General features: G+C 39.1%; 2 protein-coding genes and 1 pseudogene across 2 annotated transcripts in view; 1 reads left to right on the top strand and 2 right to left on the bottom strand.

Moving 5' to 3' along the window:
- ZFYVE26 (zinc finger FYVE-type containing 26) overlaps positions 1–7,209 on the bottom strand; it is a 65,313-nt gene extending 58,104 nt beyond the window's left edge. The window contains exons 1-3 of the mRNA XM_028141521.2: positions 7,137–7,209; positions 6,372–6,648; positions 4,779–4,857 (exon numbers count right to left, since the gene is read on the bottom strand). Of these exons, the coding sequence (XP_027997322.2) occupies positions 4,779–4,857; positions 6,372–6,565 (273 nt within the window). The 5' untranslated portion in view covers positions 6,566–6,648; positions 7,137–7,209. The remainder of the gene's footprint in view (positions 1–4,778; positions 4,858–6,371; positions 6,649–7,136) is intronic.
- LOC103283864 (probable ribosome biogenesis protein RLP24) lies at positions 85–4,513 on the bottom strand (annotated as a pseudogene).
- Positions 7,210–8,338: 1,129 nt separating the features above from the next.
- Positions 8,339–17,957, top strand: part of RAD51B (RAD51 paralog B) — a 518,469-nt gene continuing 508,850 nt past the window's right edge. The window contains exons 1-4 of the mRNA XM_054715968.1: positions 8,339–8,372; positions 11,931–12,047; positions 13,194–13,307; positions 17,648–17,764. Coding sequence (XP_054571943.1) covers positions 11,964–12,047; positions 13,194–13,307; positions 17,648–17,764 — 315 coding nt within the window. The 5' untranslated portion in view covers positions 8,339–8,372; positions 11,931–11,963. The remainder of the gene's footprint in view (positions 8,373–11,930; positions 12,048–13,193; positions 13,308–17,647; positions 17,765–17,957) is intronic.

Genomic DNA, 17,957 nt, shown 5'->3' with positions numbered 1-17,957 from the left:
AACATGGAGATGCAATCTAGCATCCATAAAATCTGATGTTTTGCAGATACTAATGTAGAAGAGATGTATTTTTAGTCACCTTTTTATTTGAGTCACCTTATGTTAAAAAATCAATAACTTAGAGGTTCTAAATCTCTAATGGAGATTCTCCAATGTGCTCATAGAAATGGTTAAACAGTAAGACTGACAGAAACAACTCCCATGTCCACATCCTCTTGTAGTTTCTGTACCACTTTGTCTGCCAGCTGCTTTCCTTTGCATGCAAAAGGGGCCTGGAGGAGATCCACGTTTTGCTTGACTTCTTTGATGTCCTGAGCTTTCTGTAGTTCTTTATATTTCTTCAACCTACTCATTATAAATGTTGCTTGATGTCTCTATTTGAGCTCTTCGACTCTCTTCAGTGCAGTAATCATTTCATTCCACAGCTCTCATGGCTATTTGACAGGTTCATTTCCACATTTTTCAAATTCAAATGGATTATCCACTGTAAGCTCTTTACCAGCTGCTTAACAGAATGCTTTAGTCCACCTGACCTTATAAGGATTGAGCTTCTTTTTAAAGTTTTTATGACACTGGGATTTACAGAACCTGAACACCTTGCAATTGTTGCAGATGAACATCATGCGTGGCCGGGGTATATGGGCCCGAAACAGAAATAACACTTCTTGATCTCTCCAGTTACTCTTATTTCTGCTGTTTCTCTAAGATAATCATTAAATTCCTAGAAACGTGTTGAGATCCTTTTTTTTTTTTTTTTTTTTATAAACAAGACAGCTAAACTTGGATGCATACCCCTCTTAAATACTAACACTTAAATCTCAGACTCCCAGGTTTGCTCATTTCATGGGACTTTTTCTGTCACTTGAAGTCCTTCTCCAAGAACCTCCCTTGGGGACCTGGAGAGTATTATGCTAAGCAAAACAAGCCAGTTGGAAAAGACAAGCATCACATGATCTCACTCATATGTGGAATCTAATGAACAAAATAAACTAATGAACAAAATAGATCCAGAGACATAGAAGCATGGAACAGACTATGGAATTTCAGAGGGAAGGTGAGGGTGGGTGGGAAGTGATCAACCAAAGAACTTGTATGCATATATATGTATAACCCATGGACACAGACAATAGGGTGGTGAAGGCCTGGGGAGGGGGACAGGGGTGGGCTAGAAGGGATCAATGAGCGGAAATAGGGGACAAATGTAATACTTTCAACAATAAATATTTAAAAAAAGAAGAACCTCCCTTGCAGTGACCAAAATACCCAGTTATGAGTAAGCCTGCGAAGGCGTGAACCACATCCTCCTCTTTGGTCCAAATCCTTGATTTGGTATTATTTTAAGTTGGAAAACAAAAGGAAACAGAAAGGATCTAATGTTTATTAAACGCTTATTATGTGCCAGGAACTGTGTGCTATGTTTTAAAAAATCTCATTTAACCTCTAAATCAAACAAACCTCTGGGATAAGTAGATATTAAAAAAAAAAATCTTTACTAAAGATGAAGTGGTTAGGAAGTACTTTCCAATTACTTCAAGCATGAAAAGGAAAGAGTGATCCCAGTGTTGGCTAATGGCACTCGCCATGTATAAAGGAAGAGAAAGCCTCTGCCTGTTTCGGGACTAACTTGTTTCACAATTACTTCCCTTCACCAGGTTCTTAAAACTAAAACTACAGTCTCCTTTTCTCCAGACACAAATACAAATAGATCAAGCGTAGGAATCATCTTGACAAACGCAGCTTTATATCAGAGACACCTGTAAATCATGTAGCTGGTTAAAGCTTCCAGAAGCTGGGTTTTATTGAAAGGTCTCCCACCTCAAGGCAAGAAGGACTTGCAGGATTGTGTGGGAGGGGAGTTTACAACACAAGATCACACTTATTGTATTCGTGCCATTCATAAATCACATCAGAGGCTAACATGATCTGGCATGTTCTTGGTTCAAAATTCCTATTTCTTCTTACCACACCCTTCTCTAATGCACCTGCGCCATCTGAATGCTTGCATAACACTAGTGATTCGAAGTTGGAGAAAATTCATGCCGGGAAGCAAAGATTAGTGCTTCTATTGAGGACTAAAGGGAAGGAACAGGTAAGATGTCTAGACAGCAGCCCTTAATAAAAGAACAAAATCTGGTTAAGATTTTAGAACTTTAATCTAGAATTCTAATTAATTTATATTTTATTTCACTGGTGAAATTATATTATGCATATGCATGGCCATAAATGACTAACATTCCTAAAACAAGCAAGAATTTGTTCCATGTTTCTAAGCACAGATTTTCTTACTATAAAAGCAAAGCATGTTCAGTGTAGAAAAATTAGAATATACAAATAGGCAAACGAAACCCCCTCCTCACCCAGAATCTTTCCACTTAAAAAGAACTATTAATACTGTGGTATAAGGGCATTCAGACCATTTCAGACCATGCATCTAAGCATGCATACCAAAGCTACTGTTTTCTAAACCTTTTTTTCACATGGCAGAACATGAACATTTTTTCCATGCCACTGAAATTCATTTACCACCCAATTTTCATAATGGCATTTTACAAACAGATGAGTCCATGCTGCACTGTGGACATGGGAGTTGTTGCCAGCTTTCCTCTATCAGAAGCAGCATGGCAGTGAACATTTCTGCAGTTACTCATGTAGAGATAAATCACTACAAGATATAAAGGAAAGGGAAAATGGAATCATCGTTTCAACTAATAATTACAAAGGAAGCTTTTGGCAGGAGGTGGGAGACTGCAAAAGGATAGGCCGCCAGCTAGTGCCCGGAAGATGAAAGCCACTCCAGAATAATGACTGGCCTTGAGGAACTACTCCAAGAATTCACTTGAAATCTTAGTCCTTGTATAAAGTTTTAAAATTCTCTGAGGTCCTTGTTTAAAGTTTAAAAGTCCTACAACTTTTTAAATAACTAAGGCATTGAAACCTTATGGACCGAAGGAACTTCGGTGCTGGCAAACGCAAGAACAACCCTGAGTCTGTGCTAAAGAGTCAGGGAAGTGAAATCCACCACCTGCCCTGGTTGAGCCAAGTGCCCATAAAATAAGCAACCAATCAGCCATAAAGTAAGCAAATACCCTTCAGCGAGAGTAAAATTCATCTGGTTGATAAATTTCTTGTTTGTACTGTAAATATCCTTAGTAACAATAAAACTTTTTCTCTTTGAAGCTACTATTAAATATTTTAGCTCAAGTTTTTCTCTTTTAAATCTGAAACTATAGTGAACTCTTAATTATCCTGGGGTTATTTTTCGATTATGCTTCTCTTTTTTCCTCCTAGTTTTTTCATCATTTCTTTTTGCAGACAACTGGCAAACAGCTGAATAAGAAATATATTTAGATTAGTAATTTCTGTTACTTTTGACAGCTCTGTGGAGAGAAGGGTAGGGGTGAAGTACAACTGGAACTAAAGACAATATTAGTTCTGATGACTGATGGGAGTAAAGAAGAAAATTAGGCTAAATTATAGATATTTACAAAATAGAATATATAGTTTCTTACATTTAAGCCCATGAAGGCTAAAACTAATATTGAGGTGGAAAAAGCAGAGGAATGGGAATTCAAAGTCAGAAGATCTTGGTTCCAGCTCTAATTTTGCCAGCTTCATGGTATGACCTTGGGCCAGTCATTTTTCTTCTGAATCAGAGATTCCTCACTTGAATCTTAAAATCTTAGGTTTAATAAAAATTGCCTCAGAGCAATACCTTTAATGGCTATCAATTTCTTTCTCCTTTTTTTTGAATCATATATGCATGTTTATTTCAATATTGCTGGCAGTATGGGAGGGCAGCAGGTCATTCACAAAAATCTGCTCTGCAGCCCCCCCATAAGCCATCTGCTTATATAGAGTAGGACAAAGATTACATGGGAAAATATGGGTTATAGGTATGGCGGAAGTAGGGATTACAGGCCTGGGGAGGTAGGAAGCTGGGATGGGACTCCACTGTTTGGGCAACAAGGTTGTTAATCTTTCCATGAGAATGGACCGCATTCCAAGGTTGACTTCCAGGTAGTATGGTAGACCAGAAGGTGGCGGGTTCGATTCCTGGTCAGGGCATGTACTCAGATTGCAGTTTCCATTATCAGTCAGGGTGTACTGGAGGCAACCAATTGATGTCTCTCTCTCTCTCACTCTCTCTCTCTCTTCCTCTAAAACCAATAAAGTTAAAGTTAAAAAAATTAAAAAAGGCTTTTCATGGCAATTTTTCTTTTGGGGAAAACAAAGCACTTCCTCACAAGTTTCTTTCAGGATTTATTTGCTCACTTTGTTTTTATATTTAGTAAGTTATCATCCAATTCATGTTAATTAATAACTTATTAATAATGAGGTTTAAATCTACAAGATTTCACTGCACTGGTCTAGTGAAAATAAGATTTTTGGAAGAACAAACAAGTTTCAGCGCAGTCCATTCTCTATTACTTGGGTATTACGAGAGTCATATGTCACTCCCGACCTTGTCACGTTCACTAAGTTCTGCAAAGCTCTGTTCAGGCACAACTCTCATGATGGTATTTAGCAGAATGGTATCACCTCAAATGGTATTACATGCTAATGTTATGTTAGTGAATTAACGAGCGAATTTAGGTAAGAAGACATCAATAAAAATGTAAGCCATTCTAATGTAAGCCATTCTCACTGTCAGTACAGAGAGAGGATATTACAAACCTCATAATAAAGGAAGTAACAGACAGAAGGGAAATCTCATAACTACTGCCAAACTGTTCTCAGTCTCGGCCTCAGGAGAAAATTTGAAATAGAAACCTACTTACTTTTTCTTGGGCAAACCATTTTTCCAGTACAAGAAGCCAGACCCAGGCTAATCTTTGAGGGTTGATGTCCTGTCCACATCTGAAAAACGTAAAAAGAAAGAATTTCTACTGACTTTTTCTCTTTTGCCATCCAAGATTTAGATTTTAATGCTCAGTCTATTTTAAACCTGAACAGGCAAGATGTTGTAATGATAAAATTTTCAAATGTACATGACAGATCAATAAAACTAGAATCAGAATAGAGCTAGCAGCTTTCATAAAAAAGAAAAAAAAAGGTCTTAACTACCTCTACGTCCCTATCTAGTCTTTATTATTTTTAAACAAAATATTACATAGAAGACCATAAAAGCAAAGCTATCTAAAGCATATTCTTGAAAACAGAAACTGAATCAATTAGTCTTAAAGAAAAAAGGAACTTGACAAAAATTTATTTTTAACTCTATGCTACAAAGAGGGTTATAGGAACTCATAAGCCTTTCTTTGATGTTAGTAATATAAATTAGACAGTAATAGGTTGGAACACAAATTTTAAGTACTATATTAACATATATAGGGTGGGGCAAAGGTAGGCTTACAGTTGTTCATATGGAAAGTAATACAATAATTAATAAATAATACAGGAATAGACTGTTTCACATACTCACAACAATAAACCTACTTTTGCCCCTCCGTATATGTTAATACAGTACTTAAACAATGTAACATAATTGCCAAAGTAATGAAAATTGAGGGAGAAACTGAATAGTGCATTTAATTCCTATACTATTAGTTATTAGCACTGTCAGAAAGAATTTCATTAAATATTTAGATAGAGAACAATGGTTGTCTGTGGGCAAGGAGAGATCAAAATACAAAGAGGTATGCCCAGGGAGTGACGGAATCCTTTTGTGGTGATGAAACAGTTGTGTATCTTGATTACAGAATTCTTTTGTGGTGATGAAATAGTTGTGTATCTTGATTATAGTTACGTGAATATCCGCATGAATAAAGTTGCATAGAACCACACACATAAAAATGAATGCAGATTAAATCATGGTGAAAACGGAATAGTCTAGTTAACAATCATTACCTATATTAATTTCCTGGTTTTGCTATTGTACTATTATGAGATGTCACAACTGGGGGAAGCTATTGAAAGGGTACTTTTTGTATTATTTTTGCACTTCTTGGGAGTATAATTATTAAAAAAAAAAAAAAGCTTTAAGTGAATTCACTCCCAGTAGTTTTGAAGTGAATTAATTCACATCAACTTCATAAGTCAGAAGAGAGTAGGGTTTGTTTTTTTGGAGGCAAAGAAAATGCTTTTCAATGCAGTCCCACCATCTACTTTAATGATAATAAACAAGAAATGGTGGTTCCATATACAATTTGCTGGCCAGGCTTACACACAGTTCCAAATGATAATTCAAAGCCAATATTAATTAAGTAATAGGTATGTATTACAGAGGTAAAATTTCAGAGCATGTGAAATACACTCCCCCTCTGCTAATTCTTCAGGGAGTCGTTGAGTGAGGCCCATGGACCAGAGCCCAAACATTGAACCTTGTGTCCTCTGCCCCGTGACTGCCTGCCAGGAAGAGAGAGATCCCTTACCTCAGCTGATGTGGACACACCACCAGCGCCTGTAGAATATCCTCCACCTTCTTGGGGACATCCCCTTGTGCCTCGTGTAGCTGAGGTACACATGCCTGTGCCAGCTCCCACTCTCCTCTCCGAAGGCACTCACAGAAAAATCCAAAAAGCTCCTTCTGGGAAGCGGTTTCCTCTGTTCCAAATGGATGATGCATTTTCCCAGCACGGAGTGCAGGGAGACAGAAAGGGATGAATTACGCAGAACACATGGTCAATTTTCTCCTTCGTGGATCACCACCTATGCACAGGATACACCAGAGTGGGAGGAAATGGAAGGAGTTGTATTTAGACAATTAGTAACTGGGAAAAGCGGGACTTATTTTCCTCACTATCACTGCAAGATCGATTTGACAGGTTCCCGTCTTTGAGAAGTTACACCTTTCCCCCAAGGGTTGGATCTCATCTCTCTAGGAGCATCTGACACTCAATTAATAGTAACGGTCGTATTATCCCGAGGCGCAGCCCCTCAACTCCAGTTCGCAGCCCCTCCGGAACTTTAGACGCCGTCCGGCTCCGAATCCCCAGGTGGTCGCCCCCTTAAGGATGAGAAATTCAGCAGGACCCCCCCCCCCCCCCCTAGTTGGAGCCCTCCCGTAAAGCAGAGGATTGGGGGTCCGGAGATGAGTCCGTGTCAGAAGTGGAGGGCGGCGGGGTGGGGGCGCAGGGGCGCTCCCTGCACGGGTCTTGGAGAGCGCTCCCGCCTTCTCTGGGGTGCCTCACCCTCACCTGCTCCCGGTGCCCACAGCCACAGTGCCCCCAGCGCAGCCATGTTTCAGTCCAGTCAGGTGACAGGTCCCATGCGGGGCTTGCGAGGCAGGGGGCGGGGCTGACGATGGACAGCGGCCACTCCGATTGGCCAATGGAGGGAAGATGCAAATAAGGCGCCATATTTGTTTGGGTCACGTGACGCCACCTCTAGGAACTAGCGAAAGCTCGGAGGCCGGGAGGGAGTGCCTCGGCTACCTGTCTGAGGAACATTCCTTTTAGTCTGGACGATTCCTCTGCGCCACGCCTTCCGTTCTGCGTTCGGCGGAGCGGGTGGCAGGAACTGCTGTCTTCCTGGATTTTGTTCTTCCGCCCTCTTTTCTCCCTAGCGTTTGAAGGCAGCGTTTACTGAGCTCCAATCGGTGCTTTGCCAGGCCTTGGGGGGTTACTCAGAGCAAGACTTGAATCCCCCTCCATTTTTTAGTCTGTATACCTTGGGCCCTTTTATAATCCCAGAACCCTGCGTTCTGAATTCCCATTTTCTTCTGTTTAATTCATGTGTTTGCTCATTTACCCGACAACCGTTAACTGAGCGGTGTGCTAGCCTTTCGAAGCTGAACAGGTTGTGGCCCCTGTCCTCAAGGAGCTCAGTTTAGTCGAGTCAGGTGACAGGTCGAGGGGCGCAATAATTAGGATAAAGTGGGCTACATTGTAAAATAGAGGTATTCACAGGGGAAATGAGAGCAAAGCATGAGCAAAAGTTCTTCGCAGGTGGAATAATCTGAAACTGAGAAAGTGACGGCTGGAGCAATTTTATTTGGCATTGCCCAAACTATAATCACTACCAAAGGGTGGTGAAAAAAGCCAAAACAAACCAAAAGCTTCTTCCACAACCTCTCCTGTGATAGATGGATTTCCAGAAAACTAACCTAGTCTCGGATCCATTAAGCAATTTTTCAATGTAGTGACAAAATAAAGAAAACACTTCAAGCAAGGTTTATCCTGGTTTCATACCCTTTTTGCTTATGTTCCCCCACCGCATTTTGATAATCACTAGACTGAGAAACTGGCATTTATTTCAGAGTGTGAACTACAACTCCCAGCAAGCCGCGGAGCCGACTGGCTCCGCCTGCCTCTGATTGGCTATTTCCCCGGACGACGACCCAACCAGCGCTTAGGTTGTTGCTTTGCAGCATTTTCCGCGGGGAACTGAGTGATGGGTGGGGGAAACTTTGAAAGTTGGATGCTGCAGACCCGGTACTGGAAAGTCTCATCTTGGGGGCAGTTGTGGGGAAGTGGGGTGCGCGCATTATTTTCTGCTCCCTCTCTGGGCCTGTGGTATTCATATTGGGGTAGCGGAGAATCTTTCTTGGGTGCCGGGCACGCCCCCTTAAGTCCGTAGGGATCTTAACTTGAACCCTGTCGCGGATCTGGGAGCTTCTTTGCAGGTTTGCGAGGAAGCTGGGCCTTGTTGAAACAGTTTTTTTTTTTTAGGGGATTCTGCGGTGTTGTTTTTGCCTCTTGATGCCCACCCACCTTTTACTTCCGGGCAGTTTAGGGGTCTAGACAAGGGAGCCCGTTTTTGGGGGAAGTTTAGGGCCTGCCTGTCTTCAGGTAGATAATAGCGTGGAATCTGGAGTCAGATCCCTGGATTCGAATGCCGACTCCATCATATGCTAGCTGTTACAGACTGTGGAAGTTTTCAACTCAGTGCCTCCGTGTCTTTAATCTGTAAACTGGGGTAAAACATCCGAAGCGCTTGGAACAGTGTAGTGGGCGTCATAAGGGCTCAGTAAATATTAGCTATTGTTACTTCACATTTTTCATTGAACATCTAACAGGAGGAGTTTTCTTTCAATGAGGAGGAGAGGATTCAATCTCCAGGGTTGAATATCTTCCATTCCCACTCACATGAGCGTATGCACACACATACAGAGCAGGAACTTACAGTCTCTGGTGGAAAAATCAAACATGCAAGCCATAATAATACGTTAATCATCGGGCAAATATATGTACAAAGATGAGAAAATTGGAGAAGAAGAGGCTGAGTTTGGTTAAAGCTTTGTGGAGGCAAGTCAGGGAGGCAGGATGGCTATGATTGCCTAATCTACCAATATACTGTTGTGGCTGGAGAGCAGGTCATGTGAGGCAGCAAATGATGTTTTGCTGAACAAACTGATAATGATGATTAACCTTGAGCATTATGTGAAATCCTTTAACCTTCATTACATTCCTATGGAGTAGATATTTGAATTACCCTCGTTTTACAAACGGATAAACTAAGGGAGGTGAAGTAACTTTGCCGGGAAGGTCAGGATTTGGGCCTTGCGATTTGATGTAGTAATGAGGGGAAAGGAGGAAACAATTTATGAAGCGTCTTAATCCTGAGGAACTTACCCTGTAGGCTGATGGTTCCATGGGCAGTTTTAAAGGATGAGAGTGACAGGATTGGAGCAACTTTTTAGGAAGCTACCTTGCAGGCCAGTTTGGTGTGCCCCCCTGTCCACAGCACATTTAAATACCAATGGCAATACTTATTGCATGACTAGTTATTTTTGTATACATTTCTTTTCACCTTTTACTGTGAGTTGCCGAAGGGGAGGGAATATGATTCTTGTATCCCAGAACTTAGCAGAGTGTGTATTTAAAAAGTGCCTGTGGTCCTGGTGTGTGGCTTAGTTGGTTGGAGCGGGGTTCAAATCCTGGTTGGAGTGTGTGTGTGTGTGTGTGTGTGTGTATGTTTTGGAGGGGGGGCATGTTTCTCTCTGCCCCTCTCTATAGAAATCAGTAGACATATCCTTGGGTGAGGATTAAAAAAATGAAGTAAAATAAAATAAAGAGTGCCTGTAAAAGAGGCAAATGAATGGATTTTGCATGTGTGTGTGAGGCAGTGAATGACCAGAGCAACATGCAATAGTCCAGGCAACTGATGGGAGTGGCCTGAATAAAGGCAGAGATAACAGAGTTGGTCATTGTTTTTTCTCTGTGTGTGTGTGTGTGTGTGTTTGTTTTTTAAAAAATATTTTTATTGATTTCAGAGAGGAAGGGAGAGGGAAGAGATAGAAATATCAATGATGAGAGAGAATCATTGATCGGCTGCCTCCTGCAAGCCCCCGACTGGGGACTGAGCCTGCAACCTAGGCATGTGCCCTTGACAGGAATCAAACCTGGGGCCCTTCGGTCCACAGGCTGATGCTCTATCCACTGAGCAAAACCTGCTAGGGCTGTGTGTGTTTTTTAAGATTTTTAACTGATTTTTAGAGAGGAAGAGAGAGAGAGAAAAAAACATTGATGAGATGGTAAAACATTGATGGATTGCTTCCTGCACACCCTCCACCAGGGACTGAGCCTGAAACCCAGGCATGTGCCATGAGCAGAAATTGAACCAGCAACCCTTCAGTACAACACAGGATCCCCAACCGAGCCACACTGGCCAGGACTAGAGCTGGTCATTGTTAAAGTCCAGGTAGTTTGGGTTTACTGTTCTCCTTTTTTATTGAATTTATCACTCTAAATGGTGCCCTTTTCCAGAACTACCTCATCTGTAAAGACACTAGGCAATGACATAGCACATGTCACTTAGTAAAATTCCTTCTGCGGAAAGAGAAATGAGTATTGACAAGTTCCCATTAAGAGAATTGAGAGGGATGTATTCTGTGTTTGTGGGAAAGGGTATATGAGTGTATGAGAGAGAGAGAGAGAGAGAGAGAGAGAGAGAGAGAGAGAGAGAGAGAGAGAGAGAGAGAGATATTGATTTTTAATCTGATACACAGAGATGATCTGATTCAGAGAATTTAGGTAGAAATTTGGGTCATGGTATTGAAAATAAATACCCACATTCTCAGTATATATTTTTGTTTCAAAATTTTACTTTTCTGATAATTATACTGCTTTATCCCCTGAAACAATGAAGAGTTCCTGTTTCTATTCTAACCAGAGAGTATTTTGCCATCTCAATGAGGTACACAGCCTTTCCTTTGCATACATTACTAAGGGAATCACAGTGATTCTGTTCTAGCACCTAGTATAGGCGAGTGTGATCAATTAGTATAGTATGTGGGAATGTGGGAAGCTAGTATACTAAACAGCAATTCAGCTTGTAAATACTGATAACACCTAGGATGATAAAATCTAATTTGATTCAGAAGATTTGCTTAGACTCATAGAAAAAGAAGTTAAATATGATCATGGACTTGCAGTAGAGTACAAAGGTTAGGAGGATAGACCTCAGAGTCAGACTTCCTGGGTTTGAAGTCTGGAACCATCATTTACTTTTTCTGGTGATAATAGAATAGCTAAACTTTCTAGGCTTTTGTTTACTCATATGCAAAAATGGGGTCCATAACCTTTCTTACAGGGCTGTTGAGAAGATTAAATGTGATACTTTATTTATAGCAACCGTGCCTGGCATAGTAGACGCTCAATAAATTTATTATTGTTACAACCCAATGAAAGTAAAGACTTTCTAGGAGTGGTTTCAAACTATGCCTGGAAGGTTATTTGTACATCCAAATTTATAAATGCATTGAAAATCTCAAGATGCTTTACAAATGTCAAGTGGGATTATTATATTCATGTAATAACTATCTAAGAATGGTGTGAACTGTATATTTTTATCTTGCCTTGCTTCTCTGTGTACTAGTATATGCTTCTCTGTGTGTATGTGTGCCTTCCTTTATTTTATCAGTAATATTTTAAATACTATACATTTCACTATGCACATGGAAAAATTTGAAGAATTTTTTTTATTGTGTAAAGTGTTTTAGAAAGTAGCCATTTATTATTGCTTATGCTATTTTCTGATGTTTTTTCAAGGTGTGTTTCCCCCATCCCCCCACATCTGGAATCATGGGTAGCAAGAAACTGAGACGAGTGGGTTTATCACAAGAGCTATGTGACCGTCTGAACAGACACCAGATTGTTACCTGTCAGGTAAAATTTATTTAATTTTTTTCAATGAGAAACATTAAGTACAAATTAATTTTAAGTATACCTTAATAACTCTTAAGTAGACCTGAAATGTAAAAACTTAGGTTTATAGAATAAAAAGGATAAATGATGGTGTTTCTCTGTAGACTAATTTTAAATGATGAGCCATTTAGGTTATACTTCCAAGTATGATTTCATTTATCCAGGTTTAATATTTTTACATTTTGGGGAGAAGGATGCTCATGGGATAAGGTGAAGTACACATGTGCCTTTATTTGGGGTTCTAGAGAAGTTTCACCTACTTAAAAAGAAATTTTGTAATTACATGAGAAATATGACTCGAATGAGGAAATGGTATTCAAAATGGGTAATTCCTCTTGAAAGCAAGAGAAATGAATAGTTAGGACCATTTTCCTATTGATGGAATGAGAAATGTATAGAGAAGATGTTGCATTTGTAAGCTCAATAGTGAAGCAAATCTCTTTTGGGTTAAATGAGATTTAAGGTTTTAGATTAGGATTTAATCCTTAATAACACAGACTTTCAGAATATGTTGTAATTTTAAGATATTGCTCTGTGTGTTAAAGGTCTTTTTGGTTCTTCTGTTATACATATAATAGTCCTCATGTTCATATTTTGAAACACCCTTAAAAGTATGAAATTTAACATTTCATTCCATAGTCAGTTTTGCTCTCTGTCAATTATCAAATACTTCCTCTGAATGATCTCATGTAGCTTAGGAAGAAACACATTTCCACCTGACACTTTCTGGGTATTTGTGCCCAAACTTTTCAGGTACTAGTGCAGTGTTCAAACACAGATGGGTTGGATGCTGCTGCTATGTGATGTTACTCAGTGAGTCCTTTGGCATATGCCAACTAAATAGAATAATTACAAGTTAAGACTATCATATGTTTTAGTTAAGGCATATTTTGAAGGGCAAGTACTATAAGGAGCACATAAATCTTTGATCTGCAATAAATTTCACTTTTATCTACACATGGATAGTATCATTTGAAATTTTCCTTTTAATTCCATTATCTTTGTTTCATATATGTTTAAAACATTTTCTTTATGTCTCTTTAGGACTTTTTTTTAAAAAAAATCTTTATTGTTGAAAGTATTATATATGTCCGCCTTTTTCTTTAGGACTTTTTATGTCTTTCCCCATTGGAGCTTATGAAGATCACTGGCCTTAGTTATCGAGGTGTCCATGAACTTCTGTGTGTGGTCAGCAGGGCCTGTGCCCCACGGATGCAAACGGTATATTATATTTTAAAATTATGATTTGGTTATTATTTTTATTTTGATATTATTCTTCATCTCATTTAAAATCTTATTTGGGGTGAGGTAGAAACAAAAATAGAGATGAGTACCTCAAAAATATTGACTCTTACACCAGAGTTAGTCTTCTAATGAGAACATATGTGAAAATTTATGTAGTTTATAAGCTCATGGAAGATAGTTCCTAATTATGGGAAGGAGGCGACAACAAAGTTTTTTTTCTTTGTAGCTGAAAGTGATATTTCAAATGGTCATCTTTCTCTTGTTTGTTTGGGTAGGACTTGTGGTCCTCATGGTTAAATTTTAATATACTTCTAATTATAGATTCCCCTATTTCTATAATACTTTTACCATCATCACTTACTGTACATCATAGGGTATACATATTAGGCTTGCACTTGCTTCTTAATTGAATAAATAATACTTAAAAACTTATCCTCACTCTTGAGAAAAGTAAAAGTCTTATAACATCAGGTTGTACTATTTTTTCATATTTTCTGTCTCATGACTAGCTTTTCAAATTGTAAGTTTATGCATGGTGGAGAATATATTGTTTTTCCAGAATAAGAGTTGCCTAAAAGTCTGTTTAGTGATTTGCAAATGTATTTATTTATGTGGATTGTAAATTACTTATTTTACTCTCTCAGATTGAAATTTGGTAACCACTGAGCAATAAAGTAGAGTTCAATTCTACGAAGTAGGAAGTGTCATTTGAGACTTGTGAAACAATGGACGGATGAAGTACTTTCTTTTGTTCAGCTTTAGCTTGTGATCTGAGGAAAATATCTTAAAGGCAGAGCAGGAAGAAGGAGAATTAGAATCGCAGTTGCGGTTTGGCACTACTATTAGCTTAGCCAGTGATCTCTAGCTTTGGACAGCTCACTTTGAGCAGAGAAGTTAGTTAAAATAGTGAGATGATTTTGTGACTAGATTCAGAATAACCTGCTACTATTTCAAAGGTTGTAAAACACCAGGAAAACCTTTTAATTAGATATTTTTTTATTGCATCCAGTCAATATCTATGGCCTATTTCTAGTTAAGTAATAAGAGAGCATGGGCAAGAAATTCACTTTAGCCTCCACTTACATTATAACTTCAGTTGCAATTCGATACCATTCCAAATGCCAATTCAGGAATTCATCTTTCCCTTTTGCTATACATTCACTCTTGTAGCATTCTTTAGATTTGAGTCCTGCCTTAACATTGGCTTAGCCTTAGTTCGTTCCTTTAGTAAATTTTTTTTTTTGCCTATTTATTCAGTCATTTATTCTTTCCACCAATATTTATTGAGTCCAGCCATGTGTCAGGTACTTTGTCAGGTACCGGGGATATTGTAGTGAACAAGATTGATAAAGTTCCTACCGTCCCGTAACTTACAGTCTAGTGGGAGAAGTCAGACATTAACAAATAATTACGTAAATATTTAATTAATTGTAGTAAGTCCTGTGAGGGAAAAGTTCAAGGAGTCTTGAAAGTTAATAACAGGAGACATTACTTAATTTAGGGAAAGGCTCCCACAAGGAGCAACACTGGGGCTAAAACCTGAAGGAGGAATAGGAGAGAGATAAGCAAAGGAGTTGGGAAGGGAGGTGAGGGGGAAAGACTTCCCAGGCAGTGGGCCAGTCTGTGAAGGGAAGCAGAATGGTGCTTGCATGGTCATAAAATCAAGCTGGTGTGAATGGAACGCAGCAGTGAGGAAGAGAATGGCAGGAGATGAAGTCAAAGAGTAAGCAGGAGTCAGATCATTAGGGCCTGCAGACAATGTTAAGGGTTTTAGACTTTATTCTGGGAGCATTGAGAAGCCATGAAAGGGTGTAATCTAATGTGTTTTTAGAGACTCAGTTTTGAACATAGGTGATTGAAAAGGAGCAAGAAATATTTGTGAATAATAGTTAGGTATCTATTAATATATTCCAGACAGAAAGTGATTGTGGCCTGGATTATTAGTGTGGTATTAATGCAGATGGTCTAATGTCAATTAATTTGAGAGAGACTGAGGAGGTAGAATGCATAGGATTTGGTGATTGTCTTTGGGTGGTGTTGAGTACAGGAAAGTGTCAGATGATGCCTTGAGTTTTGCTTTGAGAAACTGGGTGGTACCCTTTCCTGAGATAAGGAATACTGGAAGAGGGTCAGGTTTGAGGAAGGCAGATCATGAATTCAGTTTAGTACTTGTTGAAATTAAGGTGCCCGTGAAACTTTGAGTGGAGATGTGAAGTAGGCAGTTAAATGGAGGGTGGGGCAAAAGTAGGTTTACAATTGTTCATATAGAAAATAAAACAATAATTAATAAATAATATAAGAATAAGCTTTGTTTTTAATGTACTCACAACTGTAAAGCTACTCTTGCCCCAACCTGTATATGGACATGGAGCTTGGAGGAGAGGTCTGCACTAGAAAGATGCATTTGGGAGACTCAGGGTAAGTATGGTAGTCAAAGCCATGGGAATGGATGAGCAATTCCCTGGGAAGTTTTTATAGTTAGAAGGTAAATATACCCAAGTCCTGACCAAGATCAAGTCCTGATTGAAGCCAACATTTATTTATTTATTTTATTATTATTTTTTAAAAGTATTTTTATTGATTTCAGAGAGGAAGGGAGAGGGAGAGAGATAGGAACATCAGTGATGAGAGAGAATCATTGATCGGCTGCCTCCTGCACACCCCACACTGGAGATCAAGCCTGCAACCCAGGCATGTGCCCTGACTGGGAATTGAACCGTGACCTCCTGGTTCATAGGTCGACACACAACCACTGAGCCATGCTGGCCGGGCGAGTGAAACCTACCTTTAAAGATGAGCTTAGACAATAATGAGTCTGAGAGGAAGCAAGCACCAAAGTAGAAGAAAAGCTGGCGGGATGTCATATCACCGTATTACTCTGTCTCATTTATGCACATATGTTATTTCTGGAGTTTTGGTCTTTTAGTTTATTTTATTCTCTTTTTCTTAAAAAGAGAGTCACAAATCTATTATTCTAATAATTACACTTGTAGTTGCAAGTGAAGCACTTTAATGCTGACAGATGGGGCTGCCTTTACATATTTGACTAAGTATCCCCACCCGTGTCCACCCAAGTTGCCTGATTATGGATTGTGGATAATATTCATGTATTTTTAAATCAGATGCAAGCCATACAACTTTGAAAGTTTTTCTAATTATTATATGTGCCTGAATATAGCCTTAAAAAAAAATCTGTGGTAATCGATGGTTTAACTAAAATAAGAATTCAATAGGTAAAGTTAGAGAAGAGTGGACACATTTATGGCTCATAAATATTAGTATGTTGGTCTTCCTACATCCTCACAGGGGCAGAAGAGTCTTGGATTTGAGACATTGATTTATTAAATTGTAAACTTTAAGTGGGTAGACTTTGTTTATTTGGTTTACCATGTATTTCCAGAGCTAATCATAGTATATGGCATCAGTAGGCCCTCTAATTTATTGAATGAATGCATTTTTATGGTTTCATTTCATTCATAAAAATGAAAATTTTAATGGTAGAGATTGCAAGAGGCAAGCATACTCATACATTACTAGAGGGCAGGTAATCACGTTAATCACATCTGCAAAGGTTCTTTTTCCAAATAAGGTAGCATTCCCAGGTTCCAAGGATTGGATGTGGATATTTCTCAGCCTACCACACCTGCCTTTTAGCCATTCCTCACAAACCAACCTCGGTTTGAAATGACAGCTTGATCATGTCATTCTGTTGCTCTCAGCATAAACTCTAAACAAGGCTCTTTATGATTTGGCCCCTGCTTATTTCTCCAGCCTCATTGCTTTTCATACCACAGCCACACGCCATCTTTCAGCTGTTCTAAATGAAGTCTTTATTTTTTGTAGTTTTTGTTAGTTTCCATGTCCTCCTTTTTTTGCTTCTTGACCTTTCTTTGTACATTTTCTCTTTGGCAGGAACATGCACACTTCCTTTGCTTGTCCAACAGTTATTTCAGATTTCAGCTTAGTCCAGCTCTTCCAGGAAGTCTTCCTGGATTATACAATCCAGGTCAGGTGTACTGCCTTTATGTCTCCGCTTTCCCTTTCACAATCTCTCTTATTAATTGTATAGAAATTGTCCAGTTTCTAGTCCTGATGGTTGACTATAAGTACTGTGAGGGCAGGGGCTGTCTGCTAAATCATATCCCTATCATCTAGCCTAGTCCCTGGCAAAGAGTAAATATTTGTCAAACAAACAAATAATAGAGGATAAAAAGATGGAATTGGCATTCTAACTGCTACAGTTTGAGGTTTGGAGTTGGTTTATGTTTTTGAGTAGATATGGAGGTTGAAAAGAACTTAATCTTTTTCTTGTTCAGGCTTTTGAGATAAAGGCACAGAGGTCTGCTGCTGTCTCGCCAGCATTCTTACCTACAACTCTTTCTGCTTTGGATGAAGCCCTGCATGGCGGTGTAGCTTGCGGATCCCTCACAGAGGTAAAGGAGACACTTTACGAGCCTTCTTTCATTAAACTATTACTTTCAGAGCAGGGGAAAAACTTTAGTTAAGAAAACACATTCTTCCTTGAATATTAATCTGAATTAAATTATAAACACCCAGGACATGGTTTTCTACTCGGTGTCTAGTATAGTTGCTCTGCAACAAGATGTTAAAAAAAAAAAATCCTTA

Source organism: Eptesicus fuscus, chromosome 5 (genome assembly GCF_027574615.1).
Source record: "Eptesicus fuscus isolate TK198812 chromosome 5, DD_ASM_mEF_20220401, whole genome shotgun sequence".
Classification (NCBI taxonomy): domain Eukaryota; kingdom Metazoa; phylum Chordata; class Mammalia; order Chiroptera; family Vespertilionidae; genus Eptesicus; species Eptesicus fuscus.
This window is presented reverse-complemented; position numbering and strand designations above follow the sequence as displayed.